The sequence below is a fragment of the Citrus sinensis genome, chromosome 4 (assembly GCF_022201045.2).
Source record: "Citrus sinensis cultivar Valencia sweet orange chromosome 4, DVS_A1.0, whole genome shotgun sequence".
Taxonomy (NCBI): domain Eukaryota; kingdom Viridiplantae; phylum Streptophyta; class Magnoliopsida; order Sapindales; family Rutaceae; genus Citrus; species Citrus sinensis.
The window spans coordinates 22,984,818-23,007,898 of NC_068559.1; the positions used below are offsets into that span (position 1 = coordinate 22,984,818).

At 35.5% G+C, this 23,081-nt stretch overlaps 3 protein-coding genes, 1 long non-coding RNA gene and 2 other non-coding genes across 7 annotated transcripts; 1 reads left to right on the plus strand and 5 right to left on the minus strand.

Annotated features, from left to right (window-relative positions):
* Positions 1–3,339: 3,339 nt before the first annotated feature.
* Positions 3,340–6,584, plus strand: LOC102622588 (superoxide dismutase [Fe] 3, chloroplastic). Of its 2 annotated transcripts, XM_006484439.4 has the most exons (8): positions 3,340–3,674; positions 3,767–3,844; positions 3,934–4,125; positions 4,960–5,131; positions 5,800–5,873; positions 5,949–5,975; positions 6,071–6,094; positions 6,173–6,584. In XM_006484439.4, exons 1-8 carry the CDS (start codon positions 3,588–3,590, stop codon positions 6,296–6,298), a joined length of 780 nt encoding a protein of 259 aa, XP_006484502.1. In that variant the 5' UTR covers positions 3,340–3,587; the 3' UTR covers positions 6,299–6,584. The 2 variants fall into 2 exon arrangements, with proteins under 2 accessions (XP_006484502.1, XP_006484503.1); XM_006484440.4 differs by lacking the exon at positions 5,949–5,975.
* Positions 6,585–9,261: 2,677 nt separating this feature from the next.
* On the minus strand, positions 9,262–12,866 carry LOC102622289 (uncharacterized). The gene has a single exon (XM_006484438.4). The coding sequence runs from the start codon at positions 12,447–12,449 to the stop codon at positions 9,375–9,377; it is 3,075 nt and encodes a 1,024-aa protein (XP_006484501.2). The 5' UTR covers positions 12,450–12,866; the 3' UTR covers positions 9,262–9,374.
* Positions 12,867–14,004: 1,138 nt separating this feature from the next.
* Positions 14,005–15,175, minus strand: LOC127901911 (uncharacterized). The gene is made up of 2 exons (XR_008054227.1): positions 14,634–15,175; positions 14,005–14,330 (listed from the first exon to the last, which is right to left on the minus strand). It is a non-coding gene; the product is annotated as an uncharacterized LOC127901911 (long non-coding RNA).
* On the minus strand, positions 14,800–14,958 carry MIR477C (microRNA MIR477c). Its single transcript, NR_129324.1, has one exon. It is a non-coding gene; the product is annotated as a microRNA MIR477c (primary transcript).
* MIR477B (microRNA MIR477b) lies at positions 15,017–15,154 on the minus strand. The gene has a single exon (NR_129326.1). It is a non-coding gene; the product is annotated as a microRNA MIR477b (primary transcript).
* A 742-nt stretch (positions 15,176–15,917) lies between the features above and the next one.
* Positions 15,918–17,854, minus strand: LOC102621985 (peroxidase 65-like). Its single transcript, XM_006484437.4, has 3 exons — positions 17,491–17,854; positions 17,179–17,373; positions 15,918–16,561 (listed from the first exon to the last, which is right to left on the minus strand). Exons 1-3 carry the CDS (start codon positions 17,704–17,706, stop codon positions 15,980–15,982), a joined length of 993 nt encoding a protein of 330 aa, XP_006484500.1. The 5' UTR covers positions 17,707–17,854; the 3' UTR covers positions 15,918–15,979.
* Between the last annotated feature and the right edge of the window lie 5,227 nt (positions 17,855–23,081).

The following is a 23,081-nucleotide window of genomic DNA, read 5'->3' on the forward strand; positions in this document are numbered from 1 at the left end:
AAGTCCTTTATCATCTCTGCAAGTCTGCTGTTGCAGCATTCCATCCTTAAAACTTGAGATTTGTTATCATCTACAATCACGCACATAATCAGAGCACAAAGTGATCTAAAACAACATCGATTTATTAAAAATAAACTTAAACAGATGCTTATACAAAATATAACTAAAAATGCAATAAAAACACATAATTTACTCTCTAAATAATATTGGTTTAAATCTAAAATTGTCATTATAACTCTCATTTCATAGAGTTATCAATAATGTTAAGGAAGATATTGGAACTGTGATGGAAATATCAGCTTTTAATGTTTATTCATTGAGCTTATTAGGGTTTATAGGCAAAATGAAGTTCAAGCTCATTAATGATCTATCATCTCTAGAGGGAGCTAATCTCAGTTTCAAGTTGAAAATGAAGCATGCTGGTTACAAAACTCATTGCTACATGTTAAAGGAACTTCTCATGCAGCTTCATCATGTTGAAAAACTTACTATAAAAAATTTGGTGGTGTAAATTCTAATGCTATGGGTGTCAATATACAAATGTACACAACAAGTAATTTAATGACGAGTATTCAAGATCGTCTCTATAGGGATTGATATTATCGGATTTGCTACAGTAATTCTGACAATACAGTTTAGATTAAATTAAAATAAAATAATTAAACAAACTAATAAACAAACTAAATTAAAAATGCAATAAAGGAAATCTTAAATCAAACACGAAAATGCAATCAATAAGAAATGAGTAGTTAAGTGATTAAACTCACTTAATAGTTTTGATTATTTTTCTAATTAAGAACTTGTTGCTACAACATTTACTACAGCGCTGGACAAAATCCCTCATGCATCCTTAGCTGTCACTTGTTAGATATCTTATATCTATATGCAACCTAACAGTGATAAGTTGTTATGCTAACATTAGATATAACATTATGCGTTCTAGGTTCCAATTACCTTACAAGGTGAATCCATATGTCTAGTTTTTCACTAATGTTAGATCAAGTATGACCCTATTCAAATCAATATTAATTCAACTTGGGAAATCCAATCTAAAACCAAGTATTGTCTTAATTTGTTCCACTAAGTCAGACTAAGTTAGATAAGAGAGTTTGGGATTGGAATTGTAGTGAATTGAACCATTTTATTTTAAGTTTTATCCAAGAGCATCTCCGGATGTTGTGGCTCAATCAGGGCTAACCCAATCGTAGGCAAATAAATTATTCGTTTTAATCACGTCCTCTTTACAAATTTAAGTAATTCATGCATTTATGATGTGTTTACTAATCAGTAATCGGAATGGACTGGAATCAGAATAAGCTCGAATAGGCTGGAATCAGAATAAGCTGGAATGTGAATGGGCTGGAACCAGAATCAGGAATGAGAATCAGAATAAATTATTTACTTGAGCTGTAAGAATCGAAATCGGAATGAGATTCATTTCCATTGATGTGTCTACTTTGTGTTGAAATCGGAATAAATTATCATAATTTACTAAAATGCCCTTTTTAATTATTGTCAATTGGTCGTAGTAGTAGTAGTAGTAGTCGTAATAATAATAATAATAATAATATCGTCGTCGTCGTCATCAACATTATTATTGATTTTATTTTTTTACTATTATCATTATTTATGAAAATATTATTATAATTTACTTATTTATCATTATCATTATTTTATTATATTATTATTTACGAAAATATTATATAATTAAAATATGACCACCATTGCTGACCTTTCTACGCGAATCAAGATCGAGAAAAGGAAGTTTTCCACTTATTGACTAAAATCCATTGGCGAATCCTACTCAGCGGAATACGGACGTACTTATGGTAGAACGGGTGAGTCTGGTCTTTCACAATAAAATGATAGATGGAACTGCCATTAAATGACTTATTAATATGTTCATAGATCACTTTGGAATGGCATATACATCACACGTCCTGGATCAAGTAAAGACCCTGGGTTCCAGCAAGCCACAATTATATCTATTTCATTAGGCATTGTGATCTTTTAATGATACCTTCTAAGCAATGGCTAGTGAATTATTATTATAATAATAAGTTATTATTATTTATTAAAATATTTTTATAGTTATAATTTATTAATTTATTATTTTTAATTTTTAATTATTATTTAAATCAAAGATAAAATGAGTATTGGGAAGTTTAGTTAGAAGTAAAAAAGTTATTTCTGAAAATGAAGTTTTGATTCCCAAGCACCCCCTTAGGAATCGGGTAATGATTTCCAAATTTATGGTAACACTACTTTGAATTTTGCAAGTAAACATGTCATTAATTCTGATTTCAAAATTTCTATTCTCATTACTGATAAGTAAACACACCGTTATTTTATTATAAGAGATTATTTATTTAAAATCAAATGTTCTAGCTTTCTTTCTTTATTCAACTTTTCTAGCTCTGTACTTATTCAACAACCATTCTCTTTGGTTAATTGATACCTCTGTGTGGTTGTGGATTTTTTTTTATACGAGACTTTAATCATACATATATGTTAATATTGGACTTGGATCTTATTATATATATTATTAAAAAAAATAATGAGTTTACATCTCTTTTTTTAGTATTTTTTCTATGCATATTTTAAGTAGACAAACTTCTTTTCCTATTGTTGATGCTAAAATCTGGTCGCCCTTGGCCCGACCTGATTGGATTACCAACGATTGTGATGACAATGATGAAAAAGGTTGCACTCCATTAGCTTTAGTAATTGCCCGAGCTCCTGGGGCTTAAGTAATTCTTCTTCTTCTTTCCAATCATGCGTTCACAGAAACCAATCAGAGACGCCGATAGTTTTTTCAGCATAAACCCTCCGATGCTTAAGTCAGTATACGGTATTTACGAAAAAACTATATGATTTAAGTTACGCACACTAACTGCAATGTTCTTAAAGTAGAATGTATTTAGGATTCTTATGTAGTAATGTCCGCTATCAATTCGACAGAGTTTCCCCTTCTCTCCAATTTTTTTGTATCCCTCTCTCTCTTTTTTCTTAGCTTTTATAGATAGTTGTTCCATGTTTCTAGGCCCTTCCCATGCCCGTTAAACGTGGGTGATCAAGGGCCTCAAGAGGCCTTCAACCGCCGAAAGTGGATAAATGTGGAGAATCGTGTTCTCTTCAGCAGTTTGGGTCATAACGAAACTGTCGCGTGGGTGTGAGATCGTGTCCTCTCTCTGATTAACAAGAACTTGGTCGATATGAACCTCTGGTCAGTATTCATTTCTTATTGGTACATGCTCCATAATGGAATACTGCCAAAGAATTTGTTCATAATATTTAGCCGAGGAGACTTGTCCGTGGGTGAGAAATTAAGAGATGCTTGACTGATACTTTTTATTACTCAACACCAATAAATGGAGGAAACAAGCGTATACGATACGAACACAATATAATAGTTTCTAAGAACAACTAAATAATAATAGACATTTTACAGTAGATGATAAATTAACGGATTTGCATTCTAGGGCAAAATAAAAATTCAAAGGCACAGTTCCCACTTTGCACACAAAGAGATTAATCTTTTCTTGAAAAAAAAAGAAAAAGAAAAAAGAATTCGACAGAGAACTGAAATGGGTTCAGTTACCTGTAATCCCTTGGCTCCACCTAGTACTCATCTTCTGCTCAATCCCTCGAAGATTCCCAAGTTTTGTCATTCGGTTCGTTATTTGCTTTAATTAAAACCCTTTCTTTGTTTACTCAAATTTTTGAACAGAAAAGCATTTCTGTTTTATCTTATCTGTTTTTGCAGAGAAGACAGCTTCATGGGTCACAAAGAGCTTCCAAAATCATTGCTTATTATGGATTAAAGACACCTCCTTATAAACTTGTGAGTGAAATGGTTTGTTTCTGTAAATGGGCTGGACAAGCCTATGGAAATTGACATTTTACTTCGCTGAATTTTATTTTATTTTTTAGGATGCTTTAGAGCCTTATATGAGCAAGCGGACGCTGGAAGTGCATTGGGGAGAGCTTCATCGTGGCTATGTGGAAGGTTTGAATAAACACCTTGCGAAAGATGATGTGTTGTATGGATACACTTTGGATGAACTTGTTAAAGTTTCTTATAACAGTGGAAACCCTTTACCCGTATTCAACAATGCTGTACAGGTACGGTTGAAACTCTCTGCTTGGTGGCTTCATGATATAATGTCTATTCTTGTTAATGTTAAAATTGTTTTGAGTGAAGTTTGCTAAAAGTGGCTCATAAATTGGTGTGTCTGATTAATTTGTTTGACTTTAAAACAAATTTTTGGGTTTATATATAATAGCTTTTCAGCAAATGTTAAAGCTTGGAGTTTAACTTCAGAATAAAGTGAATGTTGATGTTATACCACATTCTCTTGCTTTATTGTATGATTAGTGAAATCGTTGATTGTTATTATCAATGAAATTTGAAGTTTTAATTATTGAAAAGAAGAGGAAGAATTTAGTTCAGAGTTCAATACTGTTTTTGAATCCATTCACGTTAGGACTTAGGAATGAAAGGGGCTTGGTTTACATTTATGCATTATATAATTAAAAACAGAAAAGCCTTATATCTAAGATTTGGCTTATTTTCCAAATTTTGGGTTTGGTCTTCTATGGTCCAATAGTGTCATATTTAGGATCAGTTGAAACCCACCCAATTTTTTGATCAAGAAGCCAAAGAGCTTCTCTATGCCATTTTATAGTACTTTACAATATTGACCTTGGTTGATGCATGTTACTGGTTTTCCATATTGTAGATAGAGCTTCAGAAGTAAACAAACCTTTATGGAATGGGAAATTCTTACAGGCAACAACAGTTAACCTAGTCGGTGTCTTGGAGTGCTTTATCCTTTGTATGTTTCTAGAGTTCTTAAGGATGAACTTGTTTACATTTCACCCTGTTTAAATAATTTTAATGTCCATTTGAAGTGGTAACACTAATGTGAAATCTTTGGTTTTAACCTGCCACTGCAGGTCTGGAACCATGACTTCTTTTGGGAGTCCATGCAGCCTGGAGGAGGTGACATACCCAAATATGGAGTACTTGAGCAGATTGAAAAGGACTTTGGTTCCTTTACAAATTTCAAAGAGAAGTTTATAGGAGCTGCCCTCACATTGTTTGGCTCTGGCTATGTTTGGCTTGTTTGTAAGCTCTTTGTTAAGTTGGTTTTCCTTTTAATTGGTGTTACATTGCATTGCATTTTGATTCAGATTTTAGATCTCTTTCATTAAAGTTCCTTATTGTTTCCAAATGTAATGGGTAGGGCTAGGTGACCAAGTATGGTTTTTTAATTTTTTAGTATGGTTTTTTAATTTTTTTAGTATGGTTTTTTAATTTTTTATGTGCAACTTAAAGTTCTATGTTTTAGTATGTGGACACACTGTTTTCTGGGCTATTTTTAGACCAACCTTTAGTGTCATGTAAAGTAACTTTTATCAAAACAAGAATAATAAATGACACCTGAAATATACCTTCTTGACTACTTAATAATTTGTTTAGTATCATACTGTGTAGCATGCGCTGTTTTTACATTTAAGTTAGATAGGTCATGAGGGCTGTCATGAATATTTCCCTTCTCTGACCACTGCTTTCCCTCCCCTCCCAAAGCATTTTTGTTCACTTCTTTGATTGTGATGTATCAGAGGATTTGATGTCAGAAAAGTTATGGATCTATGTTTTAGTAAAAGAAATATTTGAAGATGAAATACTGTTTTGCCTGCTGGCTGAGCTTACTAGTAGTATATTCATTTGTCAATCTTAGTTCATTTTGTTGATAACATTTTCCTGCTTGGTGCTACTTTGAAATTTTTCAGTGAAGAGGGAAGAGAGAAGGCTCGCCGTGGTTAAAACATCAAATGCCATAAATCCACTTGTGTGGAATGACATCGTACGATCTTAATCCCTTTGAGTGAATACTCTGTTTCCATTTTAACAATTGCATTAAACATCTTTCCTCATGCAGCCCATCATCAGTTTGGATATGTGGGAGGTAAGCGCTCCACCCCCCCCCCCCCCCTCTGTAAATTTGAAACTATTAATCCTTTTTATGCTACATGTTATTTATTTCTCTTTTACTTTTTGCAGCATGCTTATTATCTGGATTACAAGGTATGTAACCTTCATTACCTCATCTGTTTACCTTCCATAAGATGCCATCCATAACAATCCTGTGATTTGTTCTAACAGAATGACAAAGGGACATATGCAAACGTGTTTATGAACCACCTTGTGTCTTGGAATGCTGCAATGTCACGAATGGCTCGTGCAGAGGCCTTCGTGAATTTAGGCGAACCCAAAATTCCGATTGCTTGAAATGTTTCTATGTCGAGAAGCTGCAAGCAAAGGATGTTGCAAGGCCTCTAAAGCAACTGCATAAGGTCTCAAGAAACCCTCTGGATGTAGAAACACATAGGCTACGACTGAGAAGATGTTGTAATGCCGAAAAATTTTGTATTATGTAATATGTTTGTTGTTCAGTTCAATTGAGTAGATTAGAAATTTAAAAGATTAGTATTAGGCATGTAACAGTTCCAAACCGTAACAAATGTGGTGCAATTTAATTTGATTTAAATACAACATATATTATTTTATTTATTTACATGATCAAATTTGAATTTACAATTGCAAAATAAAAATAAACTTTCTAGTTATTTAAACAGAAATGTACAATTTGTCATATGTATTTGTTACTAATTTTAAAAGCCAAAAAAAAAAAAAAAAGGGGGAAGCAACGTATGCTCTCTTTCAGATGCAGGAGATGCCCTTCTTTAGACGACCGAGAGAAAACTGAGAGTTCGTTTGATGGAAATGACAGAAATATTGGGTTACACACAGCTGGCAGACAGTTATATCAGACGTCCTTCACAGCATTCTTCTTTCAGGTTCCCGAATACATTTTAGCAATTGCCTTTCATGGGAGTCAGTAGTTTACTCTTAGGTCAATTCTGATCACTATCAGTAAAAGTTTTATTATGACAAATGCCGTTCTTCTTGATGCAGTATGTTATCGATTTTGTTTTCTTTCCAGTGTAGAAGGAATACTGGTGGATAAACAATGCGGGTCTGGTGATGCCGTGTGGTTATAGTTGCGGAAATCATACGCAAAATGGTGATCTATCACAGCTGGTTGGGCTTTCACGTATCTCATCAAGGTCTCTCGTGAGGAACATCACGAACTGATTACTCATGGAGTGCATAGATTCGCCAGTCATCCTAGCTATTGTGGCTTCCACATTCCGTCAGTTGGTACTCAGACAATGCTGTGTAATCCCATGTCCACAATTGGACCTGCAATTGTTGTTTGTCACTCCTTTGCTGATATGATAACACATGGAAGAGTATTTCTTGAGACAGTTTTTTGGATTACGATATGAGGAATATGCCTGGCGAGTTCCTTCTGCCATTTCTGAAGTGATCATATATGAATTCGGTGGGCAGGTTTGTTTTTTTTTTTTTAGCCTTTCCATTTAGTAGGGAATAGAATATAATAGAAAGTTCAGAGATTTTTTGAAGCTTAAGAAAATGTTTGTCAGAAATTTAGTTATTGGCCGTAGAGATCCATCATCCCGAGTTATTTTAGTCCATTAGGTTCACGAGTTATTTCTCATAATATATATTGCCTGTTGCTGTTAATTTAGGCATGGGCCGTGCTTCATGTTGTGACAAGAAAGGCACTTCCATTGCTGTGTTACTCAATTTGTCATTTTGATTTGGAATGTAGGCAGTAATGCTGAGTATTTGATTGTGTTCACCATATAAGCTTGTCTTCTTGTTATGGATTTCCAAAGTAAAGAGTGATACTTTTTATTGTTTGTACGGTTGATTCTATTAAAAAATAAATGCATAGATATTTATTCTACTTATTTTGAAATACAGGAGTTTCAATATTTCTTGCACCAGAATCTTCCTCGTCACGACACTCGTGATCTTTGCAAGGATGAGCTAGAGACTTGATACGGCTTCTTGATCAGGTCTTCGGTTGATTGATTCCTCTGGCACCTCCCCATCAGTTTGTTAGTTCAAATCATCACAGGAAACAAGGGTTTGCAAAACATTCAAATTATCAAGATTCTGGAAGCTATTCCGGGGTATAACATCATTAACTTTGTTGTTTTTCAGATCATAAAATAGAAGATCAACATAATCGTTCAAGAAAGAACTTGGCTGCCCCCGTTAAAATAACCTACCGACTTTATGCGTCCCGGATTTCTACGACTTAGAGAATCGGATTATCAGCTCGTAGTGGAGAACAATCAATTTGATTTGATTCAGGTGAAAACGAAAACAATTTTGTCTAAGAATCCTTCACGGCATTTTCTTCATTAGCAACCACGCACAAACACCATTCTAATTCTCCCAACTCCAACTCCATATAAAAATTATGGTTACCGCTGCGTTGGTACCCACAAGTTGATGAAACAGAGGCAGTGGCAGAAGCACCTCTTCGTAGTCCTCAAGGGCTAAACCAAATGCCACAACCTTATTACGGCAGTCATTATTGTATCTCCCTAACCAATGTAAAGCACCACTTGCATAAACCCCATGTCTTTTATTGAAATTAAGGTGCGGCATATCTCTATTTTTTCTTTTCCAGGAACCGCTTGCTAGGCTATAAACTTGAACCTCAGACAACTTAAAAAAGAATTTCCTGGGACATTACAAATCTAATTTGCAATCATTATGAATAAAATCGTAGCCAAATCCATACCCTCAGCCAGAGCAAGCATGGAAACTACAGTCTAAGTTGAGGGGCAAAAACAGAACAAGGCAGTGCTTTCTAGTACAAGAGTTCCAGATAGCCTATATATTAGCAAGTACTGAGTAGTTTAGGCCGCCCATATGAAGAGGGGGGTGTCCTTTTGTGGCATCTATGTTGGAAGTTTTGAGAACCCATAACCCATAAAGCAGCAACAGCTGGTTTATCCGGAACCTAATTCCTAGGGGCTAGGGGATATTATATAGAAGAAACAAAATCAGCATCAACCAAAATCAACATAGTTTCCACGTCAGAAGCTTAGATTAGTCACTGCACTTGGCCGCAACTATCAAGCAACTGGCCTAATAATGATCGAAAGCTATCCCCAAAGAAATGACTTCAAGTTCAAAGGGATAAAAAATGTTTGAGATAATGCCAAGAAAATATGAATGTCAAAATTAATAATGGGAAAACAAATTTGTTTTTCGTGCCTAGAGCTTAAATCCAGCAAAGTAATATAGAAGAATCACATTGGATTTAATTCGGGAATGAGAATGAGAAAAGGCTGAAAATTAACTCATGCTGAAAAATAAATTTGCTCGCATGGCCTATAACTTTTCACATCAAAACTGATGACATGTATTGTCTTACAATTTCTTTTAAAGCTAGAGATACAACCAGGTTTAACCACCTTCAAACTTTGCGAGCTAAGGTCCTCTGTTTAGCTCCATGCTCCACTACCTTTTTTTCGACAGGTAAGCCTTTCCGTTCCCTCACAGCATCCATGAGTTTTCTTGCTGTATTGTGAAGAACACTAGAACCATCTCCATGCTCTTCCTTCTCCTCCGCTGTTTCGGGTACAAAGAAAGGATCCTCAGGAAGTTCTTCCCAGTGGCTAAGGGCAAGAAGAGCACTTGCAGCACCAGAAGTTTCTTTCCTAAGCTCATCAGCAAAACCAAAACTTTCAGAAACAGGCAAATAAGCATGAACCGTGAAAAGTGCAGAACCTTCCAGCATTTCCTCCTTCAGCACCCGAGCCCGCCTTCGGGAAACCACTCCATACATTTTACTCAAAGAATCAACCGGTGTGTTCAACTCACAAAAATACATGGCTTCAACAAGTCGGGGTTTCTTCTTGAGCACAGCTTGTCTACATGCATCTTTAACAGCTGTCATAACTTGCCCAGAGAAGATGCCATGCTGCTCAGATTGTTGGGAAGTTTCAGAGTCAACATATTTCCCAGCCACAGGAGAGATGTAAGCCTCAACAATAAAAGCCAATCCCCACATTGGTTCATCACATAAAGGACCAGATGCTGTAGCTAGCTGAAATCCAGACACTATGCTGCTCTCAAGAGACTGTGCTTCCACAAATGAAGCTCGATTAACTCCTGGAGGTATCTCCTCAGCTGCATCACCATCATCAGAGTTATCCACAAAGCCTAATCTCTCAGATACATGAGCAGAACCCCTTACAAGAACAGAGGACTCAGTATCAATTTGTTTATCATCTGGTTTGAAGAGGATGTTAGGACCAATCTGCCTTGGACCAAGCGCCCAAATCCTCCTAAGAAGTTTCTGCCACTTTACTTTACATTTCTCCATCCGATACTGGTCATTCTCATTCCCAGCAGAAATATGATCCTCCACGGCATCCATTATGCGTTTTCTGAGAGCTTCAATTGGGTTATCGTCCTCACCACTGCTTGATCTCTGGGTTTCCAAACTTTTATTGGCTTGCCCTCCAATAATAATTCCAAGCAAATCAGCACACTCATCAAGCACCTTAGTCACCGTAAAAGGAAGTTTCATGACTTGCACTCGAACAACACATCTCCCATTTGGAGTTGTTTTCTCAAAATAATCTGAGCTCCCACTCAACAATATCACATTCTGTAATGGATTAGATGTATCGCCCTCAATGGTCTCTTTATAGGACACAAGAGGCGGAGAGACTTCCAAACTTACCTTAGCAAACCTCTCCTTCAAATCCTTTATGCATCTTTCCAGATGAACCTCTCCTGCAGCAGCAAGTACATTTTCCCCACGAGATGAAACAGAAACCTCCACAAATGGATCTGCTCGATTCAGAAGCCTCAAACCTTTCATCAAAGCGCCCATATCTGCTGGATCAGATGGTTCAATTGCAACTCTTAAAGTGGGGGAAACCTGGAATACCATACTCGAGAAAGGCCAACAGTTTCTTGTAGATGAAAGAGTTGCACTCTTCAATATTTGCTGACCCAGACCTCGGATCGCCACAACATTTCCTGCCTTGGCAGATGCTACTGGTTTCAAGCCTTGACCCATCATTAGATATAAGGATTGCAACTCTGCTTCTTGTATGTGCTTCTGCATTGATTCCACCTTTAATGGATCATACAAAGCTGAAAGCACAAAAACTCTTTGTCCTGAATAAAGAACTCCACTAAAGATTCTTGCAAATGCAAGGAAGCACTCTTCTGATTCACCATTTCCACCTTTGTCAGCATAATTGTCCAAAATCTCCCCATTTGAACCTCTTTGAGGCAGCATTTTGATAGGGACAGCAAACATCTTCGAAACGAAAGCAACACATGGAGCTTCTGGGCTAGAATTACAAACCTCAACTGACTTTCTCACAAAATCAGCCTCTGTTAGTACATTGCAATCAACATCATTATCCAAAATCTCTCTTTTAGGAAGCAAACGGGAAATCCGATAGGATTGAGCAGAAATTGGGTCAGGTATACATTTCACTACCATCGACAAGATTGCATCAGATAGAGGGAGCCAATGGCTCAGGACAGCCTGAAGCACAGCCTTTGGATCCTTGTTCTGCAATTCACGACGCGGAATAGACAAATTAAATGATTTAATCACTTTCTCAAGCACCCCTTTATCCCCATCTGGTTCTAAAGCAGCCTGGTAAACCTGCCATAATGGCTCTAGAACAAACTGTACAAACATGGGCCGAGCCTTAGTCCCTGTACTTATTCCCTTCTTCCCCACAATCATCTTTGTCTTCGGATTGAAATACCGAGGACCCCACAAAGCCTTCTCCAATGCAGCAGTGCTTGCCCCAAGTTTTGTAGCATAAAATTCGGCAAACTCACTTATGCTAAAACCCCATCCATCCAATCCGCACACAAATGCTACATTACCCTTCTGGGGTTGAAATGTATCTTCTTCATCATCCTCTATAAACTGAAGATTCTCATCGCCTAGCTTCTCTGATGGCACCGAAAGTAAAGAATCTACATCAGACAAATACTTCTCCGACTTATACGCACTCATAATCCCATTCACTTCATGAACAATCCTCAACAACCGGTTATACGCTTCCAACGGAGTCAACTTCAACTCAGAAATCAACCTATCAATCTTATTAAGTACCAAACACGGAGTCAACTTCTCAATCCAAGATTGCCGCAAAACGGCATGAGTCTGAATGTGAACACCCTCAACAGCATCAACCAACACCAATGCACCATCACTCAAACGAGCAGCGGTGGAAACCTCACTACAAAAGTCCATATGGCCAGGGGAGTCTATAAGGTTAATAGCATAATCTTTATAATGAAGAGCAATCGAAGAGCTCTTCATCGTAATAGCACGCCTTTGTTCCTCATCAAGATAATCCATAAACCTAAGTTTACCAGCTAGTTTAGGGTGAAGTAAACCGCCGCCGGTGGCGGCAATCAGATGATCAGCAAGTGTTGTCTTACCGTGATCAACATGAGCCAGTATGCTTATGTTTCGGTTTTTTCGTGTATCAGAGTCACCCATTTTATCAATTTAATTCAAAGAGAAAAGAAAAAGAGGGGAAAAAATGGGATTTTTAACAGAAGAAAGTGAAAATAAAACAGAATAAAATAAAACCCTTAATAATAATATTGAGGTTTGATTATTCTGTTGGGTTCTTTTCTGTGGAGAATTGGTGAAACCCTAGAATGGAAAGTGCATTCGGTGTTGACGAGAGACAGATGGTGAAAGTTGAAAATACAAAAGCACATTTTTTATTAAGGAAGTAGAGACTGGAGATGGTACCCTTGTTCTTCTGATCAAAACAGCGACGCTGCACGGCCGACGGCGGAAGAAAGAAATTTCCGTTTTAGGTATTAACGCGGAGACAAACAGCTTAGCTAAATGGCAAGCTGTGCTCGTTGGGCTGGGCCGACGGGTTGCCGATTTCTGAAAAGAGAAGCCTTTTGCCGCCCCTCAAAAATTCTCTTAAAACTCTTTTTTTTTTTAAATACTTAAAATTACTTAAATAACTAAAGATAAATTAATTCATTCCTTATTATGAGTACAATAATTAAATAAATTATGCTTTTAATAAAAATTTTCATTTCATTTCATAATTTATATTTATATTTTGAATGTTAACTAATTTTTTTAAAAAATAAGAGTTTAGAGTTATGAAGATAAACATTATGTAATAAGAAAAAGTAATTTTTGATTTTAAGATTTGTACATATTTTATAAATAAAATTTGAAAGAACTACTTTTTTTTTTCTTAGAGTGAAAATTTATGGAAAGAAGGCGAATTTTAATAGATGAGTTTTTTTTCATAAATTAAACTGAGCGTATTTTAAAAATAAAATGCAAAAGGAGTGTTATAAGGATTTCAAAGGGATGTTAATTTGTGAACTACCTGAATTTGGTTTTGTGTTAAATAACCACCCAAGTATTTTACGAAACGACCCTACGTTTTCATGTTGAATGATATAGTACAGTCTTGAAATTTATAGAGGTCAAGATTAGAAATCCACTTTTATTAACAATCTATTAAATATTTATCTAAAGAAATTAGAAAGAGTCCCATGAAAAATTAAATTGAACAATGTTAAAAGAACCAGCCCATCATTGAGCTGCTGCCCATCCTATGATTTGAAATGCCATTTATTTTGTTAGAATTTATTTATCTAATTGTGTGAACATTTTAAGTTCTTATTGCTGCTTTAGAAAAATATAGTGCTGACGAGTTTTATATCATTGTCTTGTTGTAAGTAAAACATATCTCATTTTTTATGATTTCAAGCATTTTATGTAAATTTACTTAAAATAGTTCTTTTGAAGTAATTTTTACTGTATCTCATCACTCCTCATTTAAATTAAACTAAATGTATTTTCTTAAATTTGAATTTTTTGACTTCTTACTTTCAATACAAGAAACTAACCACCGACTAAAATATTTTGAATCAAGCATCAAATTATTAATATTGGACTCTTGTTTAAAAAAAAAAAAAAATTGATGTCCTAGAATCGGCAGGCACCATCAGTTTAAATCCAATTTTGAACAGACACCATCTTGTCGATTTTGCTGTGTATCAAGGTGAGGTAAAACTGAAAACTGAGAATCCTTATCCAATCCAACACTGGGTAGGTTTATTTACAGAGTTGGATATATAACATTATTGATTCAAATCATGTAAATCAATTATAAGTTAGTTCTTGCGTTGTTTTCCTTCATGGAGGACTTGAAGCGCAGCAGCAACAGGCTCTTTATATTGATACTGAAATGTCGTCGAGAGATTCAGAATTTCGGATTCATCAATGAAACCGCATTTATGGCGTTGTAGGAGACCGTACGCCTATCTCTCCTCTCCCTTCATTTGCCAAACCCTCCTCCTCCTTTTCGCCCTCCTTTCTCTCGAATTCATTATCCTGTACATTCTGTATATCAGTGTAACAATACAACAAAGTATGATGATTATTTGAGGATTTTGTTAGCTGTAGCTTATCAAATAATAATATCCGATTAGAATTAACATACTAGTAACAACCGTGACAAATTTACAATATTTGATGGGCAAGATCTAATAATTGTGTTTGGCTTGCTTTTGTGCAAATTTACAGAAACTAGCATACGTACGTCTTGATACTTATATGGTTTATTTGCAACAATCTTAATAACAATATTTTTCTTTTTCCTTTTCAAATATTCCTATTAACAAGATAAACAAATACCGATTGAAAGGGAACTGAAAGCCTTGGGCAGGCGATGAGTTGGATCAAATTCGTTCTCTGCTTAAATATTACCTTGCATTTGCAGCAGCCATGCATCATATAAACACACACACATATATATATATACTTGTTGCATGCCTCTCTGCAAGTTGAAGAATTAAATAGCTAGCCTTCGAGTTGTCTTCTGCGATCGTCATTAGCGAGTTAAAAAACAGGCGTCGATCACTCAACCCCAAGGACTTCAGCATCAACCCACCCACCTGTTCAGCATGATTTGGATTGTGGCGAAGCCCTTGAGGGAGAGTGAACGACTCTACTGCTTTGGTTTCTTTGTCACACGTCACGATTCTGTTGCTTAGTTGTAGATACACTCACTCGAAAAAGGAAAATGAGAAAGCCGGAGTCGATCACTCTGCCCTAAGGGCTTCAGCGTCGATCCATCACCACTCATTTGAGCATATGTACGTTATATATGGATCGAAGAGAAGCCCTTGAGGGAGAGTGAACGACGATTGCTTTTGTATATTTCTAACCCTAGCTAACTAACAATATATGTGTTTTTTATCCTGGCGCCTTCGTCTCCCTCCATTTGCCTTTAATTTATAGCCTCAAACTATATTGTTCGTGCATGCTTTTAAGTCCACGTTTCAATATGAGAAAGCTTCGTTTTTGGATTACAGATGATCATGATAATTATAGAATAAGTTCCTCATCACTTTGCAAATCAACAAATAATCTGGAATCTTTATATTGTCTCAAACATTCACGTGATCTTTTTCGATTTCAATTTGCTACTATCAAACAGTTTAATTAGATGAATACTTAACACAATCCTATCTCTATCTCTAAGATTTGAACATTAATAATTGAAAAGGATTACAAGTGGTGGCTCTTTTCACTTACTACTTGTGCGGTTCGGATGCTACCAAAGATATTCACTTCAGTTGCTAATAGATATAGTGTCGATTCGTTGCCTCTTGAGTACATTTAAGAGGTATACACAGCACTTGTATATCAAAAAGGAATATAATCGAGTGATTAGATGAGAATCCTGATCTCTATCAAGGACTATAGAATCCTAAGTTGACATTCCTACATTATACAAATCAACTTTGTAAGCCTAATTCCCGTACACGTCTAATAGATGTGAATTCATATGCAAAGTAAGCTATAACTTACGAGCAGTTTAGGGTTCTAATTTCGCTCCTGTGAGAGAAAAGGTAGTTTGATTAATACTATTCAAACAAAAATGCACTGAAAAGGATAAATAATTATAGAATCAGCTCAAAAATTCAACTCGATCTATTATTGCAAACAATATTACAGACAATACAAATAAAATTTAATTAACCGTTGAAGGAACCACAATCTCTCCTGATCTCACCATCCTTGCCAGTCTTAACCCCAATGTTACTCAACTTGATCATGGCAACAACAAAGTGCTTAAAAAATGCAGTTTTAGCATCAGCCATTCTTTTCACATACGCTCGAGTCCTTGAATCCAAAAGCAACATCTGATCAGTAGCCAGCAACCCAAGTCCCTTCTTAATATTTTTGTAGTAAAAATTATCAAACACGAAAGGTGTACTGACATCATTGAGTGCAACAACAGTTGGATCAAGTTTCTTAGACTTAGGACATGAACCCCGAAGGCTGCGAGCAAAGTCTTGGTTCATGGTTGGATCAATGTCATGTGTTTTGTTGTAGCTATAGATTCTTGGCATGAACTCTTTGCAATGCGAGAAGCCAATTGTGTGGCCTCCAGATAGGGCTACCATGTCCAGAGTTGATAAGCCTTTCGATTTGAAGAGTGAGATTGTTTGAGATATTGTTTGGTTCACATGTGGGAGGTTGCCCTCTACTCTTGAAGCCTTGGAAATAAGGCCATCTCTTCTTCCTTTTGGTACTTCCCATCTTGGGCCTCCCGCCTTTTGAAGCAAGTCATGTTAATTTTTCTTGGTAAAAAATAAATGGACACGCTAATGATTTACTTCATAAAATTTTTAGGGGAAAGCATTTGAGCGCTGCTAATGTATACACTCTGTCAATTGTTAGATAATTATTACGACATATTTATTTATTAAGAAAATAACACCTTAATCTCCTTTGGAAATTATTTTAACCACTTAAGTCCGCCCTTAATTTTTTTAATAAAGACTAAATATCTCTCCACACCAGGTGGGTTGATTGGGTTGAATCCATTTCCCCTAAAGGAATCTCATTCAAGCTGTATCTATTATTGTTCTTAGAATAATATACATATAGTAAATGTGATAATGTAAAAAATGATTAGCTAAAACTTTCCAAATCAAAACCAGTAAGCACCAGAGATGAAATAGGAGATTAAAAATTTATCCAATAACTAAGTAGTAAATATAATTTATAAAAGAGACCAAAATAATATTCTCCCTTTGTTTTTTATGCTCACTCAGTTATTAGCTTTCATTATGCGACACTACTTTAAAAAAGTGTTGTAACAGTCAGAAAGGGGGAGCAATAATAACGGTGAAAATGAAAGTGAATGATGAGAATGAGAGGAAGTTACCAAATGAACCAAGTCTCTTGTAGCAATTGCCATAATATCGGCACAAGAGACAATGCCAGGGCACTGCAACTCCAACGCTCTCTTTGCTCGAAAGAACACTTCATAACCATCGCCGGGAAGTGACAAGTTGATTTCTGAATCCCTTTCGGCCTTGTTGGTTTTACTTGACGCAATCAAGACCGATGCATCACAACCCTTCAAATTACAATATCAATTCATATTACAAAATTCCCCATCTTTAATTAATTAAAGTAATGGCTAAGAAGGTAATGGGGCATTCTAGTTGTGTGTGTGTGTGTGTGTGTATCAAACCTCAACGAAGCAGTCGTGGAAGAAAATGCGAAGAGCCCCGGCGGCGGTGACTGGTGCTTCAAGCAGCTTCTGCGAGGCCACATTGTAGATGATTTTCTCCACATTTGGGCAAGTCTTTTTGTAGAAATCATGTTTAAGTCTTGCATTGCAAGGAATAAAAACTAAGAAGAAGCTGAGAGAAGCAAGGAGAGAGATTAATGAAGTTATAAAAGCCATGGAAACAGGACAATGTGAAAAAATTAATGAGGATGCATGTGATATAGTAGGTAGCAATTGATGAATATAGACAATATACAATCCATATGGGTCTTTTTCAGCAATTGGTGCTATGGAAAAGAGCCCAATAAAGGAAGAAATAAGACAAGAAGAAAAAGCTACTATACACTATCTTTCATTTTGTTTTTGTATTCCATAGAAACCATACACATAAAAGAGTTGCTTGGCCTTTCTTTCTTTTATTTTTTATTTTTTGTTGTTGCTATTTCTCGTCTTTAATGTTTTTTTAAAACTATTATATATATGATTTAAAATAAAGTTTATCAAGCATTAGGTTCAGAAATTCACTTACTAAGAAAAAAGATATTCTAAAAAATCTATCCTTATTTAAACGAAATTAGTCTCGTAAAATTCAAACTCATTCCCTCCACATAACTTGAGGGCATGCGCACAGGGCTTCTAATCTTTAATATTACGTATGCATATAACAACTATTTTGTTACTTAATTAATGGCCTTTTTCTCCCTTTTCAGTAAAAGGACGAGAATGAGAAGGGGAAGCTTTTAAAGGGGTGGCCCATGCATCCATGATTCCATGTGCTAAAAGGGAAAACGTAATAGCCAGCAAAAATTTTCAGAGACCTAGTCCGGGAACTTGCTGCTTTGAGTAAATTAAGGGCATTTTAGAGTGTGGACAAGGATTGGACCACATGTGAAGTGGTGATACGACACAGTGGTTTGTCGTGTTGTTGGTAGGAATCCGAGAGATTGAAAATGATCACGAGACAATCAAAAGAATTATTAGCTGCCACACTGGAGATATCATCAGAGTTTCTGTGTATTATTCAGCCGTAGTGGGGCAACGGGCTGACTCTGTTTGAAGAAAAATCAAGCTCGGCCCAGTCCACAAATACCATCAAACACCTCGGAATTACAGGACCATTAATTAAATCATGAGCCCATGTCTTGTACGTACTTTCTAGCATTGAATTTCCAGCAGAAACTACACACTGAACTTAATTTTCCAATGTGGCATTCGAAATCAAGTGGAATATTTCTGGTTAAACTTGAGAAGTTGCTGGTGTTCCAGCAAAAGTTGGCTAGGAAATGAGTCCAAAAGACTCATTAAGCTTCCAATGTGCTATGTTCGACTTGAAATTATCATCAATTCTTAGTAACTGTTGAGTGACCCTTGTTTCTTGTGTGTGGAAGTCCCACATAACAAGCCAATTTGCCATGTGAGTTGAAGTGATTGATTCTGAAAAAAGCAGCTTTAGTAGTGATTTTATTTATTACTCGCAAACCAATAATGCGACAGTGTCTCTCAAATCTGAATTGGTAGAACCCATCACTTGTTCACTTTTTTAGCTTTAGTCTGAGACTCTGAGCTGACTTTTCAAGGCCAGAATCCGTGGGGGACCCTAAATACCTTTTGCACTCTAATTAACTATATAAACTCATAACCCATCTAGTTTCTTCTTGCCGTCTAGGTACCTTACTGTAAAGCTTAAGAAATAAGGAGATTATATAAAGTCAGTTTCTGTAGTCTCTTTCATAGCACTTGCTCTTCATCTTATTATCCTTTAATAATTGAGTGTGATTTGCTTTACAATTCTCCCCCCCTTTCCCCTTTTTCTTTTTCTAATTTTATTTCTCATTCACACTTTCTCTCTGTTATGAAAACTACAAACACATGGGGTATATTGATGTTATACCTTCCATTGAATTTTGCTCATATATATCTTTTCATTGCCCTAAGATAAGGATTTTTGGGCTAGCTTGTAATGCAAAACTTTTATGCAAATATTCTTCTTCTTCCTTTTTTTTTTTGGGGGGGGTTTGCTTGAAATGGGATGGTGAATCAACCCTTTTTATTATCATATCATGTCGTTTTATTATCATATATAATTAGTTTTAAAATTAATTACTCAATAATGGGATTGTTTAGGTAAACAAGGAAAAACAGATATAATACATATAATCTAGTTCCATTAGAACACTCGCCATCGGTGTATTCAAACCATTCACACTTTGCAAGTCTATTTGTCCCATTTCAGGTCAAACATTTAAGGCTGCCATATATATAAGATTCTATAAAAATTACGTCTATTTTTTTCTCGTCCAAATTGGATCAACTGGAGCCCTAGATTTCGTTTAAAACATTATATAGGCTGGCACTATGTCATTGTATTCTTTCTCAACATGCAAATCTCCAAAAGAAATAAAATAAAATAAAATTCTTAACATGCAAAGGAATTAATACAATATTGATTATTGAACAACCATTACCAACCATCAATGATTGTGATTACTGGTCAAACCTCGGGTTAGTTATTTAATTAACAACTGTAATTAGTTTACCGGCATATGTTAGTGCTTGGTCGCGTGCACGCATATGTGTGTGTGCGCGTGCGTGCGGAATTATTTGAAAAAAATGTATAAATCGTGCAGTTTAAACATTTCAAATTATAAATTTTTAAAAGGCTGCAGTTTTTAATTTTTTTTAAACTTTTCTGGCACTTTAAGTGTGTGTATGTGTGTTTGTGATATTATATTGTGTGCGTGTAGATGAGTAGATCTTTGAAGAGAACATCCCAAACTGGGTAAAGTTGGTTGGCCCTCACTGTTCATGCTTGGGCCGTGAATTATTTTGTTTTGTCGCATTACTTAACTTTCAGTGCTTAATTAACATAAAATAATATAATAATCTATTTAGATTTCAATCCGCCCGCGGCCTGCACCGACGCACCAAACCGAGAGGAACAGCCTTGTCCTTGATCTAAGAGCCGATCAATTCAAGCGTAGCATGTAAGTAGACATTATTCGCTTTAAACACATATTTATCGTAATTTTCTAGCTTGATTTTTGTAAATTATAATTTAAAACATCTGTAAATTCATTTTTACTAAACAAGGAGAGCTCAGTAATTATAATCAAGCATTAACTCCACACTTGGGAACTCAATAACCCTCACTAACAACGCAGACTGAACTTATTCTAAAATATTTCTTCTACAATTTGAATGCTACTTTCTTCTAACTATTATATAGACGCAAAAACTCTTAATTTAAAAATAAATAGTTGGTATACATTCGATCTTAGAATCTATTTGGAACTTCAAAAACACTTCATGGCTATTGAAATCTAATTGTTGATCTCACATTACGTTATTTTATTTGGACGGAGGCCTAGTAGGATTGCCGCCCCTGCGAATTTAGGTTCTTCAATTTTTAGGTAAACCTAAAAAATGAAAAATAATTGTTAACCCGTGACCCACACTTGTCAGTTGTTAACGTCAAAGCCTCATAGGATCAGATTCGGCCACATGAACAGAATGGTTTTGACCACACGACCTACCCGGCTAAACTGAGTTAATTTCACGTAAGGACGGCTTTACTTTTGGACAAATTTGGATGTAGAGTCCCTCGCAAACGTCAAGAGATCAAGTGGTTCCACATGATTGTTTCAATCAACAAATTGGTTTTATCATGGAGGTTTATTGATGTTGACTTTTTGGTGGGGTCAGTACATGTGATGTGGTAGTTCTACTTTGAGATTGCATCCGTGGGTCCAGTTGCGTTCGATCGTATGGCACAGCCAGCTATGCAGATTGGCACCTGCGATCTGGCGCGCTGATGAGATATCATATCACATTGTATAAATAAAAATTATTTACGTTGTCATTTGATAATTATTTTTATAATAACATTTTCACTTATTCAAATAAATATTCGATGTATCAACGACTTAAGTATGTCTACAAATTGTGATTAATTTTTTATCATTTTTTCTATTTTAAAATATCTTAATTCTAGTAGATCGGGTATATATATTTTGGCACTTTTCAATTTTATCTCTTTTTCCTATTGAAATTAATACATACTACTTATTTCTTTATTATTTTCATAATATTAATCTCAATAAATAAAACTGACAATCTCTTTAACATTTATGAGCTCTTGGAAAGTAATCCTATCATTGGGGAGTTACATTATTCATAAATCTCCTAATGGTGTTTTAATGGGTTGTTTTGCTCAATCATGATTACAATCTTTCTTTTATGCATAGCTTAATGTTAATTGTTTATATAATGAAAGTTTGAAATATCACTTTAAAATTTGACCTTTTTTATGGTTAAAATGTAATTTGAAAGAGTGACATTTTAGTCCTTCTATAATAGCCTTGAAATTGTACTGCATGATACATAACCACAACTATCTACATATATTGTAAGAATGAGAGAGTTGATGCAGAAATCAGGTCGAGATTGTTGCGATCAGGTGTCCACGACAACACTTAAATTTGTTTTATCGGGAAACAGTTAACACTATTACTTTCCACTCGAGCAGATAACGCAAACCACAAACACCTCCTTCGAAAGATCATTTGCGTTCGTATAGAATGATTAGAGGAACACCAAAGGTTTTTATAGCATAAACCTTTCGACACTTAAGTCAGTTATTTAAGTCTTTTAGAAAAACTTATGCCACAACTCACATTGCTTTTTATAGTTGCCTTTAAACAAGAAAGCTTTAAAAGAAATATGAGAAAATCTTGAAAAAAAAATATTGGAAATAGAGAGAAAAAAAAGAAAAGAGCTCAATGGCAGAGAAAGAGATTTTTTACTTAGTTCGAATTTTTTACGGTTTTTATAAACGTCTGAAACCCACGACCTTAGATTGAGGAAATAGTCGTTAGTGGATCAAGTTCGTGTTCTGATTCTTTAGAAGAGATCTGCATGTTGACTTATGACCAAATCTTCAGGCTGACTTGGTTTAAATTTCTCATTGTGGGATCTCGTGTGAGCACGTTTGTATAAAAACATACTCGCATTTTCTCAATTCAAGGAAGCCTCTTACGAGCTGAGGAGGTTTTCTACTACCCCAAACGCTAAGGAGAGCAAGATTTACGCAAGAATGCATCTAATCATGCTCCGTCTTTTTATACTCAAACAGAGAGTTTACTATTCAAGTAAAAATAGAATTATAAATTCTTATATAAACGAAGGGGTATAATTCAATTGATTGTATAACTACTTCTTAACTCAGGTAAATTATTTTTATTAATTTTTATTTTTATTTGACTAATAAATTTATGTCACATTAGACGAGGAATCGTGAGGAAGAACGTTCCACGTCATATAATTGAATCTCATTGCGGATTACTTGGTACTTATTTTCAATCAATATGCTCTTTCATTTTCCTGTCAAAGAAAAATTAATTTAATATACTTTTCATCGCTTGACGTTCTAACGTGTACGCATCAATTGTGCCGGTGCGTAGGAGGAGTTAACTCTCTCTCCCTATTCTTTCGCCAAATGTATGAAGTACAAACTCCCTCTCTAGTCTCCACACTACACACTTCGACGTTTTATG